Raw genomic sequence first — 20900 nt, forward strand, 5'->3', positions numbered from 1 at the left:
ATCCGGAATCGAACCATGGGGAAGCGACCCAAACTTGCACACTCTTCGTATGTAACTCGTAGAGATATCGGAATGATGCGGGAAACAGCAGGAGTTTTTCCTTCAATTCCACTGGCAAACAAGCCGCGGCTGTAGACTAAGTGCAGTAAACGCACTTTTCACACTTCTTTGTCGCGGATGTTTTCACGTTTGGACCATTTAATCACTACAAGGCACTTTTTATGACTACCGGACACGCGGTGGCACGATATTTTCAGCACTTTCAGCGGATTTTGTTACCAAGATAACATTGCCACCCTGGTTTCCACTCTGTAAAACCGTATCCGCGGACATAACATCGGCCGAATTTTCACATTCCAATATTGGCTCAAATAATCGTAAATCGAAAACTCGCGGAAACGAAAAAAAAAATTACAGCGAAACATTTTCACACCGGCACGCGTTCGCGGACTGCTGCGATCAGTCAGATGACATTGATTTGACTCTTTCTTATGTTTAATTAAGATCTTAGGCTCCAAAAGTAATCCTAGAAGGAGTTTCTGCAAAAATACTGGAAGAAGTTCCTGGAGGTTTCCCTTCCCGCGAGTTTCTGGAAAAACCCCAATTTATCCGAAATTTCACCAGATTCCAGCCCATAAAGCCATTCAGAATCTCCTAGTCGAAAACTCGCCGGCACCCACAACAAATCTCGACAAATATTGATCTGATTTGCATCAGATCTCTCCTAGAATCCCTTTCTAATTCTTTTACTCACGTCATTAGAAATTACATTTCCATCGAATTTTCCTAAGTCGTACCATAGCAATTCTATGAAAATTTTTACTACCGTAGGCTGAACCTTCCTGTTATCACGCTTTACAGCCAGGACGAACCACAAATTTAGAATTCAATCACACTACCCAAGGAAAGCCGATGAAATTATGAAAGAATGTCCGAATTGTAAACAACAAGGCCATGGAACGTCAAAGACAAATTTTCCTTAGCAACCGCGGCGTGCAGTATCGCTATAGCAAACTATTTGTCGTGTAACGCATTTGAGTGAAATTGATTTCTGTATGCATACACAATACATCATTGTTTATACGCAGGAATTTTAAATCATTTTCTCATATCCATTTGATGCGTCCGATAGCTACATGTCTTATGGAAGGAAGCTGTCATTCATTTCCGTTTTTTGATATTTATATTATTGTGAATGAGAAAAAAAATATTCGTGCAATAATACAAGTAAACGTTTTATTGATTACGAAATACTTTTTTTTTTAATAGGCTTAGTAGAAAGCTACGCACGTAGCATGTCATAACCCCCCACCCCTTATCGGCACACTTCCTCGCAAAACAACAAACCATTTTCCCCCTCACCAAAAGCTACGTCATTTATTGACGCTCCCTTACGCAATAATGTTTCAACATATAACGCATCAAAAAGTGGATAAAATGAAGTAGTTGAAGTATAATATCTAACTTAGTACAACTTTTAGGGTAGAACTTTCAGCTCCTGGTTGAAGTGCTTCTGTGGTTTCGCTGTTATCAGAGCTGCATAATATCAGTCATGTCAGTTGACTACTGGCACTACCGTCACTACCACTGCAGGTCGATCAATATCAGGACGACAAATATAGGCAACGACTTGATACTGACTCGCACTCCAGGTCACTATCATGAGAACTGAACTGATATTTTGGCGATTCAAGCCAAATCTCAAAATTTAAAATGACCAACATGTAATAGGGTAAACGCTCCCTTAGTGGAGGTAGTACCAATAGTGGTGGTAGTGGCAATTTAGCACTATTTCATAGAAAAAGCTTGCAAATGATATTTTTAATAGACGCATTATGCTTAGTTAATGACTTTATTTAAGTTTTGTGTTCAAGATTTGTCGAAAACCCAATTCAAAACAATTATTTTCCTTATTTTTTTTTTGCTCCTTTGCACCTATAGTGGTTGTAGTGTTCCTATAGTGATGGGTCCCATAAGAATTCAATGGAATGCGCCACTATAGGAACCAATATTAAATTTTACCACCATAATAGGAACCGTGTACCTATAGTTGGTGCAAGCGATTTATTGAAAAAATCTGACATTAACGATGGTTTTTACATTTTTCCTTGCAACTGTCAATGAAAATCTACCTTAATCGTTTTCAGACTTTTTATTTTGTGGTATTATCAATTTTATTCCATTAATCTACTACAATGAGCTATTAATAGCACCACTATTGGTACATTTACCCTACTTGTAATTTTATTCCATATATTAAAATATCATCACTGTGGGAGTTCAATTCGATTTTTAAACGAATTTTAAAGATAGCCTATCAGTGATATCTACACGCCATCACAGTCAGTTGAGTTGTGATGGACGAAGCAAAATGACAGTGACTCAACAGAGTACACGCTGACTTGATCGCAGATAACCTATCAATATCGGAGAGTTGCCTACCTTTGATAGTGACAGAAAGCAACTCTGGATGCTATACGTGTTCTGTTTGTAGCAAAGAGAACAACACACCGCGTTCTAACCCACTACTTTGTTAACCTACTCTTGCGCTTGGATGCAATTCAAATCTAAACCACCCAAGGGTAGTCCATTGCATCCGAAATGAGCACAAAAAAAAGTCCCCATAAATTAAATGACATTACCCACATATATTATGTTCTCTCGATTTTTGCTCGTTACCAAAATTGCCCCACTGCAACTGCGAGAGGCACGCTCGTCGCTCGTCCCAGTTACAGTTACAAACCCCATATCCTCTCCGCACGGGAAAAAAATCGTTGCCGGATCCATGACTAAAATGTTATGAAATCATAAAACTTGTCGCTTCATGATATTGTAACTACAAGTCATGATATCGTGACGTTAACAACGATTATCATGAATAATAATAACTGATTCCATCAACAAAAGCCATGGCCGTCAAAAGCGTTATGAAAAAATAGGCTCGTTTTCATAAATTGAATACCATAAAACTGAGTCATGGTAGCATGGCTCTGAGTCATAAAACTATGACGCTGAGTCATCTCAACCAGACGCTGAGTCGTATAAACATAACGCAGAGTCATAAAATCATGAATCACAACAAACGAATTTGGGCACTGTAAGCGTTACGCAAACCCTCGCGCAGAATCACCTACGCCATTTTTGTCACTTCTGTCAAGGCGCCTTTTGTGAGCGGCAGTGTTTTCTGGTGAGATTTTTTTTTTTTGGTTTTCGAAAAAGTGTAGTGAATTGTTCTTACTTAAATAGTAGTAAACTATATTATTATTGAACTACATTCCAGAAGTTGAAAGTGGAAAAACTCCATATTCCGGCACAAAACTCCGGCCAGCTTCATCAGCAGCAGAACAATCAAGCTCACGGACAATTCCGGCACAAAATTTTGGCTAAATGCATGACATAATCTATGGACGCCCCCTATGTCTATGGACCATTTTACGAGAACAACTGATCGCTCATTTTATGAATGAAAATTTGACAGTATGGAGCCAGGTCATTTTGACAGATCTCACACGAGCAAGAAAAGGACGGCAAACTGCAAGAAAATTGTTCGTCTCTTTCTTGCATGTGTGTGATCTGTCAAAATGACCTGGCTAATGACAAACATTTCGAGGTTAGGTTTCGTGGTGTAATGAAGAATAGACTTTGTTTTTTTTTGCAGCCAAACAAGACAAAAGAAAAAAGTGCAGCCAAATGACAAATACCAGAATCATAAAAATTACTTCAATATTCAGGAACCTTGTTCTTGATTTCAGAGTGCGTGCTTCACGATAACATGGCCTTAAATGCCACTTTGCACCAATTAATCCGATAGTATAAATTTCAAATGCTAGAATCATGCATACTGCTTATGTTTTTGTAACATTAGGTAATAAATTTAGAACATGCTTTATGATAACATGACCAGTACTACCATTTTTCGCAAATCGATCCAGTACCATAAATGACAAATACTTGCACCATGAGTAATGCTCAAGCTTTCATAAATTTAGTTCATAGTTTGAGTACGTACTTCATGATAATATGAACCGACTTACTAAATTTCGCTAATAAAACTGGAACCATAAATGACAACTACTAATTCTATGAATACCGCTTCTGGTTTTATGAATCTAGTTGATAGTTCTGGTATTCATGGGCATGATATCATGACTTAACTTACAATTTTTTGTCAATAAATATGAAAAACGTAACGCCAAGATGACGTTACGGCAACATGAGTCATGAAAGTATGACCTTTTTTTGTGGTGTATATTTATAACATGAAAACACACATTTTACGCGAAATCATGACTCATTTAGCAGGTTTCGAGCAGCGGATTTTTTCCCGTGCGGTTTGGAAACACGATGTTTTGCCTTGATTGTACGTTTTGGGGAGACAGCACGACAACAAGGGGCTGTCCATAAACCACGTGGTCATTTTTTCGGGACTTCTAAACCCCCCCCCCCGCGTGGTCATTAGTCCATACAAAATTTTTTTTTCGTCCTTACAAAATGGACATTGGCCGAACCCCCCCCCCCCCCCCCTCATGACCACGTGGTTTATGGACAGGCCCCAACGACACCACCATACAAAAAGTAAATTACGGTAAACTGACTATGTCCTCTGTTGCTGCTACTGTCACTGCTTCCGGGTCTGGGAGTGGAACTTTCGTGGACCTTGGGGTTGTGTGTGATACTGAAGGACCCCTTCTGGTTTGCCTACACAATTCATGCTGCGCGGAATATCTGCAGCTTGTTTCCATGGCTGGATCAAAACATGAATCAAGTATATTTAATTCGTTTTATTTGCTGTTTTTGGGTAATTGCTTCTAGCATGTTTCCGTGTTGCACAATGTGAGCAGTTGAAATTAATAGTTTTGTTTTTACTTTTTATTACTACCGATGCATTCTTACTTTACACAGCATGTAAAAAAAGTTGTTTATACACAGAAAGAAGTTCTGAAAACTACACTTGACGTAAATATTAGAACGCTTAAATTTCCATTTCATTTCATTCAATTTTACATAGAAGAAAGTTTTGCACGCAAAGTTGTAAGCAAGCTCCATACTGCAGGCAACCTGTGATTTTAGAATCCGATAATTGTGTTGAAGGCGATGGAGGTCATTTTGTTACAGCGAACTCGATGTAACAATTTTGAACTGTGTAGTAGACACTAAATGCTACCAGGGCCCACATTGCCGATAACCGATATGCGCATGGGTATGCAGAGTCAGATTTAGTGCTGAAGTAGTAGTTTACGCAACAAGGTGCAGAATGAAGATTTTTATAGCACGAGTTGTACATTTATCCAACGAGGCTTGCCGAGTTGGATAATTACGATGAGTGCTGTAAAAATCGAGTTCTGCACCGAGCTGCGTACGACATTTTTAGCAATTTCATAAATTACCGCTTGAGGATAGTTTTTAACAAAATTGTTTCGTCAAACTGCAAACTGCAAACTGATATTCATACCAAATTTAAGAAAATCTGATCATTGCAGGTTATACTGTGCAGTCGTCAAAATTTTTCAAAACTGCGCCCAGAAAGTATCAACATATTGATCAAAATGGAAAACAGTGCTGTAATGGTTCATTACGTAACGCAAATCAGTGCTGTAATGATCCATTACAGCACTGTTAATTTGGTGTGGGAAAGTAGGCCTTTTCCTGGCAGGTTTGCGTGAGGTAAAACAGCCTATTACGATGAGAAATTACAAAAATGTTATTTCGACATATCTAAATTCAACCACATTCAGCTCATTTTAGAAGCTCAACCTGAGAATATGGTATATGAAAAACTTGTGCGGCTAGACCAGTTCTACAAAAAAGTCACGGAAAACCGATCTTTTTTGAATGTTTATGGTAAATCTCACGGGCTACCTTCGAAAAATGCCAATTGATATTCACCATGACATTTATCCTAAAAATTTGGAAAAAATCGGTTTTTCTGTGACTTTTTTGTAGAGCTGATCTAGCCGCACAAGTTTTTCATATACCATATTCTCAGGTTGAGCTTCTAAAATGAGCTGGATATGTCGAATCAACATTTTCAGCACTGGTCAGATCATGCTGAAGGTGATGAGTTTGATTACCGGTTGGTCGGAACTATTCGTAAAGGAAAATTTCTTGACTTCCTTGGGCATACAGTATTTCCGTGCCTGCAACACGATGTGCAATAAGCATCGCAAAGCAAATAAACAACTGTGGAAGTGTTTGTAGAACATCAAGATGAGAAGCAGGCTTTGCCCCAATTGGGACGTTACACTAAGAAGAAGATGATGAAGAATGAGAAGAACAAGTAAAGTACACGCTCAGAAAACCGTTCTGATAAACGTGAACAAACAAACGCAAATATGAGAACAAGCAAATATACACCGTGAACTGGAACTAGTTCCAGCTGTCAATATGGGCGTTCTAGAAAACGTGAAATCTAGTTCACGGTGTACATTTCTTATTGTTGTTATCGTTGCTATACATAGTTCCCGTTTGTTCCCGTTGCCGTGATTGGGAGTTCACGTATATCGGAACGGATTTTTTTGCGTGACTACGTTTAGAAAAAAAATCAACTTTCGGTACATAAAAAATAGCTCCCTATCACAGTGTACTTCCCATGCATCGATTCTATGAGTTAAACATAAAACACTAAAATAGAAAGCACCCTCAAGCAATCATGGCTGATTGCCAAAATGTGCAGCACACGTATTGAATTTCCGCTGCAACTTCGAGTGACACCGGAAATAGTCGTTTCCTTTCGAATTGCTTTGCCAGCATTTAGGCAATAACCGCTTCATGTTGGAATAGCCCCGTGGCCCCAACATTTTGAAATAGCACACCTAGTGGAGCCATTTATCAAGCCTAATCAGCCCAACAAAGAATCATTCTTTTTGTGATCCCTCCCTGTGCACATAATTCCTAAATTATTCAAAACGTTTTTTCAACTCCCTATTCTTCACCATTTCCAGGCGTCCAGATCTCGCCATCGTTATACGCGTGGCTAGCTGTGTTGGTTCTTCCGGTGAATTCAGCCCTGAACCCGGTGCTCTACACACTGACGACGGCACAGTTCAAGCAACAGGTGGGTGGGTTATCGGAGCTTGAGCTGAACGAGCTAAAGCTTCTTTTGTGCTGAACTCGAACATGTAAACTTTATGTGCTTTTTATCGTTTTAGCTAACGAGGTTCTTCTACTCGCTACCATGCGGCGCGTCGCACGAGCTGAACGGATACGATTCAGCGATAGATTCGAGGTAAGTTTGTTCACGTGGTAAGCGCAAACGATATAAGCGAACAACATGCTTAACCTTCACGTACCCGCACCCCGACAACTCATTTTCAAAATGCTGGCGTTTCTTCAATTTTCATCCAACTTTTTTACGGTCGCCCTCAATCGATCATAAATTGGTGCAAGTTTGTTATATTCAAGTGGCCATGTAATATCCGGAACCATTCCGGAGATATTCCGGATTGTACTGGGGTCAGGGGGTGGGGAAGGAGTCTGTTTTGCCAAATGGCTAAAAGTGATTATTTTATGTGTTATTGTGTTTGAGAGTCCCCCGCGGAACCTATTCCAGGTGTTCCGGAGCGGCCACATCAGATAATACATACTTTAGTCAATTTGTTCTGCCCCATTCTCTCGAAATCATGAAGATTGATACGTCGCACTGCATGTTTTGATTGAAAATCAGAAGTGTCCCCAATAAGGCCCCGTGGAACCTGTGACCGGGATCCGGATGGGTCAACTCATTCAAATCTGGTTGTTGCAGTTGTGTTTCACTGTTCGCAGTAGAAAAATCGCTAAAAATTGATGGTTCAATCAAAATAACTCACGAAATAATTACGTTTTGCCCTTTTTTGCTACCCCCTGACCCCAGCACAATCCGGAATATCCCCGGAATGGTTTAAGCAAAGTCGCTCACTTCACACATCTCATTCTCCGTAATCAATGCTCCGATTGAGCTGAGTTTTTTACTGTAACTCGCCTACATATGATATGTCAAATAAACGTCGAGAAAGAATGTTTTGATTGTTTTTTTTTATTGAAAAAAAAAATCTTCATACATTTTTGGAAATTTTGCTAAATTTTAAGGAGATCGTGCCCAAAACTCGCCAATGTATTGAATATCATTCTGACGCAAAACCTGCATTCAGATGATCGAATGATATTATATTCAGCTTTTGATTTATGAAAAAGATTTAAAATTGGTTGAACAAAACGCAAGATATTTGAATTTTATTAAATTCCAAATTTTAAAAAGTTGTAAAACTAGATATTGAGCTAAAACTCAAAAACTGTTCTACTTTAAATTTTTTGAAGCACGGTTTCGAAATCAGCGCTAAATTATGCTTCAAAAATGTTGGTCGTTGACAGAAGTTCACGACTTTCATTTTATTTTGTAAACTAGATTTGATTATAATCAAATAAGTGAGTAATGAGCTCTTAAAAATGTTATCTCCCAGTATAAGCGCTTTCGCATATATAAGAACAACCAAAGATTTTTTTCATACATATGCAAGAAAATAGCTTCTCAGTGAAATTAAGAATTATTTCCGCCCTACTGGATATGTATAAGAAAACCGCCCTGGTGATTTTATTGATATTTCTGCGCCCTCCAAAAGGCGGCATAAGAGGGATTTTGCGAATTTTCAGTAAAATGCGGAGGGACACCTACTATACCCTATTCGGGATGGAACGCAAACAGTGAAATCTCCATACAAATCGCTCAGCTTTAGCTCTCCAGAACTCCAGAACAACGTAAACAAAAGTTTGTTTTCACACATACAGTTTATATACAGGGGATGGCCAGAATGTTTGGGATAGGTAAATTTTTTCTCTCACCAAAAAGTTCAACATGCTGTAACTTTTCATAGAGTGCATCAAAAAATCTCAAATTTTGACTGTTTGTCAACCTGTTATATGTGCATCATTGGTACAAATTTGCGCTCGATTGATTAATCTTTCGCAAAGTTAGAACCGTTCGGGTAAAACACTATTCTTTAGACAACTCATTTTTGAGCTGTCATATCTCGGAAACCTGTGAACCTAAATGAATGAAATTTTGAACGTACACTTACAATATACAAATGCTTCACAAACTATAAAAACATAGATATTTTTTGAATGTTGAAAAAAGTTATCATGGATTAACACTTTTTGGTTTTTTCACGAAAAAATGTAATTTTTTTACGTCAATGTCAATAAATTTTAGTGTTGATGTCCAAAGATTTGCCACTTCTGTTCTCATGTTATCTTTAATCAGATATATTAGAGCCTATTTAGATTAAAGGAAGAACACATTTAGTAATTTTTGTGTGGTATTGTAAATTTGACTTATTTTCTTCTATATGGGTAAAAATTTCAACGTGGTATAACTTAATTCGCCGTGAGAAAATATTACATTTTATAACGTTGTATTAAGTATTAATATATTGATGATAAACGTTAAAAATTCATTCAATTCTGTTCACTGATTTCCGAGATATGACAGCTCAAAAATGAGTTGTCTAAAAAATAGTGTTTCACCCAAACGGCTCTAACTTCACGAAAAAATTATTCAATCGAGCCCAAATTTGTACCAATGATGCAAATATAACAGGTTGATAAACAGTCAAAATTTGAGATTTTTTGATGCACTCTATGAAAAGTTACAGCATGTTGATTTTTTTTGAGGGAGAAAAAAAGTTGCCTATCCCAAACATTTTGGCCACCCCCCAGCATAAGTGCCACGTTCACAGCATAAGTGGATGGTCATGGGTTCCATCCGAGCCGCGGCACTTGCAATTTTTCGTCAGTTGTTCATGCCCTCCACAGTGGCTGCCACCTGTCTCTCTTCTGAACATATGCTTTAAGGTATTCAGAAACTTGGATATCGGCTAACGGTAACTCATAATGGATCATTGAAGCCGACTTTTCCGCTACTCACCGAATCAAGACAAAGGCGCCACCGTATATGGAAAGTAACACAGTGACAGCAGTCGAGTTACGTCAAACACACAAGGCTACGGTGGCGTTATCTGTTCATTTCATAGCGGCAGTTCTAGTTATTTTAGTGATCCATTGATCTCCAATCGGACTGGAAAAGGAACAAGAGCCATACATCAACACCCTCGTGCTCATGATTCTACCATGGACAGGGTAGAAAAGTGACAGCAAGGTAAAGGCAATCAGTTCGATATAGCAGAATTAGAATAGAATACATGTGGGCGCTGTACAAATTTTAAGTGCAGCTGCCAATGAATTAATTATATCGTTTTCCTACTCTCCGCATCGATCCATGTGGCGCTAGCTTCTATGCGCGAAAAATCGCTAAAAGTAAATCGCAAAAATATTGTATGGCGAATCTATATATATAAAAATGCAGTGGCATACGTGGGACCGCGCATAACTTGCGAACGGGTGGTCCGATTTAGGTCGTCTTAGTTTTGTTCCGTTAGTTTTAACCCAAGGAAGGTTTATGAGGCATAAAACCTGAAGAAAATAAGAGTTTTTGAAAATTGAACTTTCATACATTTTGACCGGGGACTTGATCTTGGCTAGAAACTTGAAATGTCAAAAAAACGCAGTAGGCAAGACATAGTTTGCCGGGTACAGCTAGTACAATCTAAAAGCAAATTTCTCGAAGTGGAACACATTATTCGAAAAAATATTTGGTAGTAGTTGTGTACAATGGTGACCACTATTAAGGCTACCAAATATTTTTTTCGGGAAAAGCTTTCTATTTCAAGTAATTCAAGTTTAGATGCTTTTCTATTCTGCTATTCTGCTATTCTGCTATTATCAACGCATCCCCTGGCTTTCGCCCATCTGCGTTGTCTTTTCACTAGGCAATACGTCTACCAATTGATGTTTATGGGCTTGCCGGACCAAGTCATGTAGCTAAGCCAAACACCCCACCTACAACTGTTGGGTAGGCACCATTGTCCCGCCCACTGGTCTTTTACAGCTAGTTGTAGGTGCATGTGTGCGTGTAAGTATTGGAGTGTGTGTGTCAGTGTTGGTGTATTGTAGGCGCCAACTCGTTCTAATCCATTCTGCTAGCTAACACCCTATTGAACCATTACCCTTAAATTTGGCAATCTATGAAATAGAATGAGTTAAACGCCTGTAGAAAACAGTCAGTTAAATCAAACAAGGAATATTAGTATTAAAGCGAAGATACAACGAAGCAACGCCCCGAACCTCGAGAGCACAAACCCCAAGAACCAAATGACAGGCAGCGCCGATAAGTCGATCGACTGGCCACCATCAGTGAATAACCAATCGAGTAAACCCCCCAGCACAAACTGCCACCAGCTCTCCCGACCTGCGCCCAACAAATCCGAGGCACAGCCCAGCCTTAGCTTCACCTTAAAACCAAAATCTAGATTACAGAGCACAATACTTCCCAAGTAACCACACAGCTCGAGCCGCAAATCACGCACAACACGGCACAAATAAGACAAACACTACCACGCCCGTACAACCGAACCCGACCTAGAGTAGAGAAGGGTCTCTTTCCACTCCAACCCGGACTCAACTGCACCCACAGGGCAGCGCACCTCACCCACACCGCACTCATTCATGCATCACTGTCCGAGCCGCACGGTCACCTGGGTTGAGTCTATCTGCATGACCTCGCCCAACCCGTAACGCAGAGTTTAAGTCCCTCTCTTGCATTACAAAGTACTCCCTTTTCCCAAAAATCTGTGCGTGGTATAAATGAGATCTTAAGGCTGAAGAAATCGTCACCAATACAACCGCCAACACTGAGCACTCAATGATGTCGGCCTTATCAACGACGACCCCCTCAGTCCCAAACCCAATTATCCCACACTACCCAAGTAACCACCCTGCTGAAGCCGTAAGCACCACACGCACAAAGCACACACACACCGACACGCACCACCCCACACAAACCACCAAGGCCGAACAAAGGCGGAAAGCGGTGCCACCACTGCTGAATCACGAGTTTTTCAGTATAATTCAGCAATCGTAGATCCATTCTTCGACCCTACTCAGCCCTAACGGTCCATAGCAATGCCTGTCAATATATGCGCCTCACACATGCAACCCCTACACCCTAACAGTATGGTCACTTGGGTATCCCTGGGTTTTGACATGATGGTCAGGGATCACAGCCATCAAAACGTTCCACACTTTATCAGGGCTTACGACCTGTAGACATGATGATTTCTCAATAGTTTCAAGCTCTTTCGGACCTTCCGCTATTGGAGACCATCATGGCTAGCGGTGTTAATTCAAGTTTAGATGCTTTTCTCCATACAAAATTAAATGGATCCTGCTGATCAACTGTGGGTGTGCGCCAAGTGGGTACCGTCTACCCTCGTTGGTTTGAACACATGTAATCTGAACACTTATTAGTTTGAGCCCCTCTAATCTGCCCCTCTGCCCCTCTAATCTGCACTGAGTTTCAGAAGATTTTCGACGGGTTTTGGAGGCATTACAGGTACATTTTTGGGGGTTTCCGAGGGTCCCACATGGGGTCCGAGCTGATCTCAAGGGGGTTTTGGAGGATTTTCAAACTACCGAAATTCATCAAAAAACTTTATGAAATTTAGTCATAAATGTAAAGTATGGATGCCATAAGAATAACTTATGAACATTGATGATAAGGATGTCCCAAAATTGGACATGGTCGAAAAGCTTTGGGGCTCACCCTGCAAATGATAGCTAAGCGTGTTAGAATCAAACTTTTGTATGACGGAAACTTTCAGAAATGACGTTTAGAGGTCGCCCCGGCGAGATTTTTGAAAAATGGCCATTTTTCGTAATAAATTTCATACAATTATTTTTTACCGTACAAAAATTGGCAATACCCACTATTTTTTTTTATTTTTTATAGCATGATATGGATCCAAACTAATTGGGAAAAATAATGAACGACATGTTTTGCAGCTAACTTTTTGATACCGAATTTTTGAATTTACTAAAATTTGTCATTTTTTGATATACTGTGCATGCACCCATCATAAAAAGCATCTGAACCTAATGCTAATTTAAAACAATTTCCATAAAAAGATAGGAAATTTTATGAGGAAAAACTTTGCCGAAGACAGCATTGCTTTTTTTCTATCCGTTTTAGAGGCATTCACGATTTAATATTTGGTGAAATTTGGATTTTTAGGTATTTTTAAAAAAGAAATCACAAAAGAACTGCCCAAAAACACATACAAAGTAAAAAATCACGTATACTCAACAAGTTTTTGTCTTAATTGTGTTATGGAATTATGGTGGCATCATTTATTGAATTTTTGTTTCCGTTGACAAATCCATTTTCTTTGATATAGAAAGGTATAAGCGAGAAACTTTATCATTAGGTACCATTTTGAGATGCCTCAGTAGGCCATGGCATTTTTAACGGTTATGTACTGACAATGGTTTATACGAGCATAATACACAATCAAACGCACGGCACATTTTCTATATCATTCAGAAGATGATACATTCCGCAAAACATGCCGATTTTGTTTTTCAGTGATGTTGTTCAAATCGTGCAAAGACATGAATAAAACGTTCTAGTAGTCCCTATCATTTTGATCTAAATATAGGACGATAAAAATGACGTTACTTGTTTACGTCCAAAACTGTTGTTTATCAAGAATACACACCAATTTTATTTTTCGCTGAAAATCAGCAAAGTTTTGCTGAATTTTGCCGAGCTGTAATTTCAGCAAACGATTCAGTAAAAAAATCTGCTGATTGTCAACGGTTTACTGAATGATCAGCAAATCGTGCTGAAACTTCAGTGAACTCGGCCGACGTGGGATTCACCACCACTTAGCTGCAGAGTTTCAGCAAATCAGAACAAAACATCGTTTTGCAAAAAAAAAAAAAATCTTTCAGTGAACGAAATTGTTTTGGATCAATTCTATTTTATTCATTTAAAACGAAACTAATTAAATGGTTCGGATTACTCAAATTAGGCTGGAATATCTCTAATGAACGGGTCGTGAACCATGCGTCGGACATCTACGATTTTGCCTTTTTACTCCGGGTGTTTGCTGAAATTACAGCTCGGCAAAATTCAGCAAAACTTTGCTGATTTTCAGCGAAAAAAAATTGGTGTGTACCGTGCAAAGAAGAATTGTTTTATTCTATAATTTCGTTTGGAATTTTAATACTTACCATGTTCTTACATGCAAGAGAGATGAGCAGTATAATTTTGTCCGGTTACACACTTTATTACGTCGATAAAAATTCGTTAAATAGGGATACGATTCCGTCAAGGTGTCACTTAGTAAGCAGCTCGCACAACTTCAACATTTTTTTTTCATTTTGACAAGTAGCCGACGGAGCGACGGTGGAAAATTCTGCTGAAAATTCAGAAAACCGCACTAGTTTACTGATTTTCAGCTAATTAATCCAAACTGCTGATTTATCGGTAAAACGAAGGTTTGCTGATTGTTGTTCAGTAAACCATTTTGCTGAAATCACAAATCGATTTTTGTTGTGTAGCCTACATTGTCTTATTTTATGCCGTGTATGTGTTATGGTAATCAAATTGTTTTAATCTTGGATAACATTACGTTAACTCACTGGTTCATCTTATCCCACCCGTTTCAATTTGCCTCGGTGTATCTTATTTTCGGTGTTGATAAGATAGTTCAAGTCAGTAAATGTAAAAAAGACATGCTCTGTTTTTTGGAATGTCTTGAATTGGAACTTAGTAACTAAAAACTGGTATTCTTACGTAAGATGTTCGTAGTCGCTATTTGAATTTGATATGGATCAACATATTCACCTTTATTCACTTTGCAACTGTTTCCTGGGCTGTTTCACTGGTCCAGGACTCATACGTCTTCGTGTAGAAAAATAATTGAAAATATCGACATGAAAGTAAGATAGAAGTGGCTAAACATTTTGTGGAGAATATCTTTAAGGCTTTTTACGGCATCATCAGCATCGACAGCCATGTTGGATAGGTGGTTCAAAATTTCAAAGTGATAATTCTCAGCCACAGAAGCGAATATTCGCTTGAAAAAGTATCATCCTATATGCTCACTTGCAGTGATTATGGTGATACTTTTTCAGCTGCGTCACTGCAGAATTATCAGTTTTTTATCACTTCAAAAACGCGAGGCAAATAATCATTGAAAAGCAAAAAGTCAATGATTCGTATGAAAGCGCAGTGATGCATCATGACACCTTAAAAAATCAAAAGGTAGTACGAAGTTTGTCAAGAGCTAGCTTTTTAAGACATCTTTGCTAGTTAATTTCTATATAAAGGGATTGAATAACAAAAAATAAAAATCAAATAATGATGTCACCATAATTCCATAACACAGTCAAGACAAAAACTTGTTGAGCATATGTGATTTTTTACTTTGTATGTGTTTTTGGGAAGTTCTTATGAATCAATTTTTGAAAAAAATAATTATTTACATCGGCTGTTTTCCTACTCTCCGCATCGACCAATGTGGCGCTAGCTTCTATGCGCGAAAATTCGTTAAAAGTAAATCGCAAAAATATTGTATGGCGAATACAATCTAAAGGCAAATTTCTCGAAGTGGAACACATTATTCGAAAAAAATATTTGGTAGTGGTTGTGTACAATGGTGACCACTATTAAGGCTACCAAATATTGTTTTCGGGAAAAGCTTTCTATTTCAAGTAATTCGAGTTTAGATGCTTTTCGCCATACAAAATTAAATGGATTTACTCCTGCTGATCAACTGTGGCTGCGCGCCAAGCGGGTAGTCCATTCCTAAGAATTCAAATTTCACCAAATAGTAAATCGTGAATAACTCTAAAACGGATAGAAAAAACGCCATGCTGTCTTCGGCAAAGTTTTTCCTCATAATTTTTTCTATATTTTTATGGAAATTGTTTTAAATAAGCATTAGGTTCAGATGCTTTTTATGATGGGTAAAATGCACAGTATATCAAAAAATGACAAATTTTAGTAAATTCAAAAATTCAGTATCAAAATGCTACCTGCATAACATGTCGTTTATTATTTTTTCCAAGAAGTTTGGATCCATATCAAGCTGTAAAAAATATAAAAATAGTGTGTATTGCCAATTTTTGTACGGCAAAAAATATTCGTATGAAATTTATTACGAAAAATGGCCATTTTTCAAAAATCTCGCTGGAGCGACCTCTAAACGTCATTTCTGAAAGTTTCCGTCATACAAAAGTTTGTTTCTAACACCCTTAGCTATCATTTGCAGGGTGAGCCCCCAAGCTTTTTGACCATGTGCAATTTTGGGACAACCTATTGATGATGCTTGTAAGGTAAAATCAAATTTAATTTAAGGGTGTAGTGAGATGCACCCTTAAATGAAACAACACAGCGCACGAGTAACTTTCACGCAGCGAGCAAAAAGACAAAGGATTTTTCACGCAGATTTGTGTATGACTGGATCTACACAAAAAATGTGCTGATCCGGTGGTACACAAATCTGCGTGAAATTCTTTTGTCTTTTCGGTCGCTGCGTGAAAGTTACTCGTTGCTTTGTGTATATCAAGTTCTGCATGTGGGACGAACTCTGCTACCGTTAGTTGGTTGCTGTCTAAACTGCGCGAAAGCTTCGCTTCGTGCGTTACGCCAATCCGACTACTAAGCGTACTCTCTCGATTGTCGGTGAGAGGTTAGAATCGGAGACGGCCATCGGCACTCGATTTGTAGCAATTTTCCGACGGGCGGTGGGTGGTAAACCGATTCTCAAGGAGTGATTGCGTCTTCTTTAGGTTAGGGTGCTCGAAATTCGTTTGAATGGACTACCCGCTTTGCGCGCAGCCACAGTTGATCAGCAGGAGTAAATCAATTTAATTTTGTATGGCGAAATACATCTAAACTTGGATTATTTGAAATACAAAGCATTTCCCGAAAAACTATTTGGTAGGCTTAATAGTGGTCACCATTGTGCACAACCACTACCAAATATGTTTTCGAATAATGTGTTCCACTTTGAAAAATTTGCCTTTAGATGGTATTCGCCATACAATATTTTTGCGATTTACTTTTAGCGATTTTTCGCGCATAGAGCTAGCGCCACATTGGTCGATGCGGAGAGTAGGAAAACAGCCGATGTAGTTAATTCATTGGCAACGGTTCGGAAATCTTGTTCGGTTAAGTCGCTTTACCACTGGCGTATCGTTATTCTTCGCTAGTCGTACCTCACTCTCATGTCGGAGCCGAAATCTCACTCCAAACCAAGCTCCCACGTCAATGGGAAATCTATCAACGTGTTTCAGGGTCTTATAACATACAATCATTGTATTTAACTTCACTTGAGCTTACCTAGGTCCGTTTTAATCAATTTGAAAAATTATTCAAGCTTTCCACGGGCGCTTTTTTGTAGCTAACCGTAATATGACAAATTTCCTTGAAAAGCAATTTACATTAGCATTTTATTTGAATTCCTAATTGGCACACTTACTTTTCTTGCTTTGTCAAAAAATCACCATTAAAATCAAGGCATAGAAAATTCTATAAAATCATTTGCGAACCGTTCACTGACTGTTAGCACCTCAACAAAAATGATTAGATTTTCTTTGGATGATCTATTGTAAGCCCCATGGCCTTGGATCAGCCATACAAATTTATTTGCGCCGTATTAAAATAACAATAAAATGGTATCTCTGCCTTGTCCTTGATTGAGGCAAAAACATCTTCTGGTACCGCGGGAAATTTTAGTATGGATTACTGCACGAATTTATTCTGGCCTGCTTACTCTCACACGAAATTTGACGTTTGAGCGGTGCCTGCACCTCTCAAACGTCAAATTTCCTGTGAGGGTAAGCAGGCCAGCAACAATGCGTGCAGTGGACCATAGTTTCATTTCCTTCTTTCGCATGTAAATCGGAAATTCAATTCGAGCAGTTTGGGATGGAAAGGTAATAGGTAAGTCGAGTAGCTTAAGCCGGTTCCCGTGAAGTGTAACCAAAGGCTAATTCATTTAAATTATTATACGATGTTAAAAGGTAAACGTTACAATTGCACAAACATTCTTAAGAGTTATTTAAAGAATTTTTGAAGAAATTTCAGAGATATCGCTGAAGGATTGTCTAAAAAAACCAAATAAACTCCTGGAGATATCTATGGATACTCTCAGAAAAATATGTAGAAAAAAATCTGATGGAATTCTAGGACAAAAAATCCTGAAACAATTTGACTAGGAGAATATCTGGTAAAACACCTTTATTTTATGAATTCTGGATGAAATAATTCCAAAAAATAATTGTTTTAAAATCCACGGAAGAATTCATGGAAAAATCTTTAAAAAAGATCTAACACATTGTCTGTTGTGTACATGTATGTGAAAGTGGGAGAGGAAGTTATTTTTAATTGTCGAGAGCTTCGGGCGCTGCCTCCCAATCACTTATTGGTATGGCAATTAGTGTGCAGTCGGACTCTCGACGGGTCGGTGTGCACAACAGACAATGTTTATCTAATCCCATCCGAAGGAGGTTTGGATTGTGAAAAGAAGATAACCATGTGCGATTGTGGAATCGAGTTCAGTTCTAGGCCTACTGGCGACGGATATAGTCGAGTGATTCCGTAGCTTGAAGGAATAGAAGCGCCCGTATAGTGAATTGGGAGTCGTGAGTTCGAGTCTCACCGGAGTACGTGGATTTCTTTTCATAATTTCAAATCTCAATTTGTTCATCGAGCACATGTTCTGTTGTGCACATGGATGTCAAAGCATTTTCAACAGTGTAATTTCCCACATGGCTTCGTCAGCCAAAGCAAAATCAAGAAATTGACAATTGAAAAATTGTTTTTGCATAGAAACATTTGTTGAGAAATAACATGGAAATTGCTCAGGAATAAATTCTGGAGTAATTTGTGCAGGAATTGTTTAGGGAATCTTTGGAAAACAAATTCTGAAGATCTGAGTAAATTTAAAGCAATGCATGGCGGAATACTCAAAAGAACTATTGAAGAAACCTTTGGAGGAGCATCCAGAAAAATTCCATAATATTTTTTCTAAAACTTCGAAATATCTTCTTCTTCTTCTTCTTGGCGTAACGTTCTCACTGGGACAAAGCCTGCTTCTCAGCTTAGTGTTCTATGAGCACTTCCACAGTTATTAACTGAGAGCTTCCTCTGCCAATGACCATTTTGCATGTGTATATCGTGTGGCAGGCACGAACATACTCTATGCCCAAGGAAGTCAAGGAAATTTCCTTTACGAAAAGATCCTGGACCGACCGGGAATCGAACCCGTCACCCTCAGCATGGTCATGCTGCGCACCCGTGCGTTTACCGCCTCGGCTATATGGGCCGGCGCGCGTCCTGGAAGGTTAATTACTGTGGGAATTCTTCAAAGAATATTTGTAGGAATCACTCGAGAAAATTTTAAAGAAAACTATAGGGATGCATTTTGAAGAGGATTTTTAAAAGAAATTCTTGGCAAAATCATTCTAAGAAATCTTGTTTCTGTAAACAATCCCTAGAGGTAATCCTGGGGTCTCCAGTTAGCCTAGTGGTTAAGGCTATGGATCGCCAATCCGGAGACGGCGGGTTCGATTCCCGTTCCGGTCGGGGAAACTTTCTCGACTCCCTGGGCATAGTGTATCATTGTACTTGCCTCACAATATGCAAATTCATGCGATGGCAGGCAAAGAAAGCCCTTCAATTAATAACTGCGGAAGTGCTCAAAGAACACTAAGTTGAAGCGAGGCAGGCCAAGTCCCAGTGGGGACGTCGTGCCATAAAGAAGAAGAAGGTAATCCTGGAGAATTTTCTAGAAATTTTAAGGACGATTTCAGCAATGATGCACGAAAGAGTTTTCCCGGAATAATTCTAAATGTTAGGTGCAATATTGGAGATAATTCCTTTGGGGCAGTGTCAGGCTATTCGGCTGAAGGTCATTAGGCCGAATGGTCAGTTGCCGTTACGTCCCTACTGAGACAAAGCCTGCTTCTCAACTTCCACAGTTGTTAACTGAGATCATCCTCTGCCAATGACCATTTTACATGTGTATATCGTGTGATAGGCACGAAGATACTTTATTGATGCTGAATCTACTAATATTTTACCCATGAATTCTTCCTTCTTTTGAACATAGGCTTTTCTTTCAAGTATTATAGCTTAAATAGTTTTTGGCGTTGAAACGGCTGATATTCAATTCATAAATGTTTCCTTCTTTTGAATATAGGCTATTCTTTCAAGTTTCATTGTTTAAGCAAAAATAGTTGAAAAATGTCAAAACAACAGATCCCTTTTCAGTTTCATAACAGTTGACTTGCAAATCGTCCTGATGATCATTCGGCCTAATAACCATTCATCCTACCCAGACAACCAATGCACACGTAAAACGAAGTATACGACTTTGTTATACGTGCAACTAACCATAAAAGCAGACATGGGCAAAACACCAAACCGTGCCGCACCGGTGGCGTGTTTGCCCGTAAACACACCACCGTGTGTGTTCATATCACCACCTTCGTTCAGCTTCTACTGATGAACACGCAGTGCGTTTGGCGAAACACTCGTGTCGGTGTTTCGAGCCTCAGTTTCGGCTCCGTGTTTCAGTTTTGGTTGGGCACGGAGGCCGAGTGTTTCCGATTGTATGAAACACCAAAGCAGTGAGCTCGGCCACAGTGCGTGGTAGCTTGGCTGCATCAGAGCCGCTGAGTCAGAAGGGACGAGAAAGACACAAAAGGAGCCGCCAAGTACTTCACTCTCGTCGTCGACCAACAGCATTTGCAACTGGTGCTGGAGAATGAACGGCACCGAGCGCTTGAACTCGCACGAGTGTTTTGCATAATCGGAAACACTCGGGCTCCGTGTTACCCGAAGCATCAAACACCGTGCCCAGTGCCTGAGCACTGCCACCGACACCGGTGTTGAGCCAGACACGGTGCGTGTTCGTTCTGAAACACGGAGAGCTAGGTGGTTGCTTGGCACCCACGGTGTTGTGTTTGAGCATCGACTCCTCGTGCAGTGCAGTGTTTGGACATGTCTGCATAAAAGT

General features: G+C 39.2%; 1 protein-coding gene across 3 annotated transcripts in view; it reads left to right on the plus strand.

The window, feature by feature from the left end:
• The window catches only part of LOC109404827 (relaxin receptor 2), a 354324-nt gene that overhangs the window by 317760 nt on the left and 15664 nt on the right, over positions 1–20900 (plus strand). For all 3 annotated transcript variants that reach the window (XM_062857075.1, XM_062857076.1, XM_062857074.1), the window contains 2 exons: positions 6942–7054; positions 7149–7225. In XM_062857075.1, coding sequence (XP_062713059.1) covers positions 6942–7054; positions 7149–7225 — 190 coding nt within the window. The remainder of the gene's footprint in view (positions 1–6941; positions 7055–7148; positions 7226–20900) is intronic.

This window comes from Aedes albopictus, chromosome 3, assembly GCF_035046485.1.
Source record: "Aedes albopictus strain Foshan chromosome 3, AalbF5, whole genome shotgun sequence".
Taxonomy (NCBI): domain Eukaryota; kingdom Metazoa; phylum Arthropoda; class Insecta; order Diptera; family Culicidae; genus Aedes; species Aedes albopictus.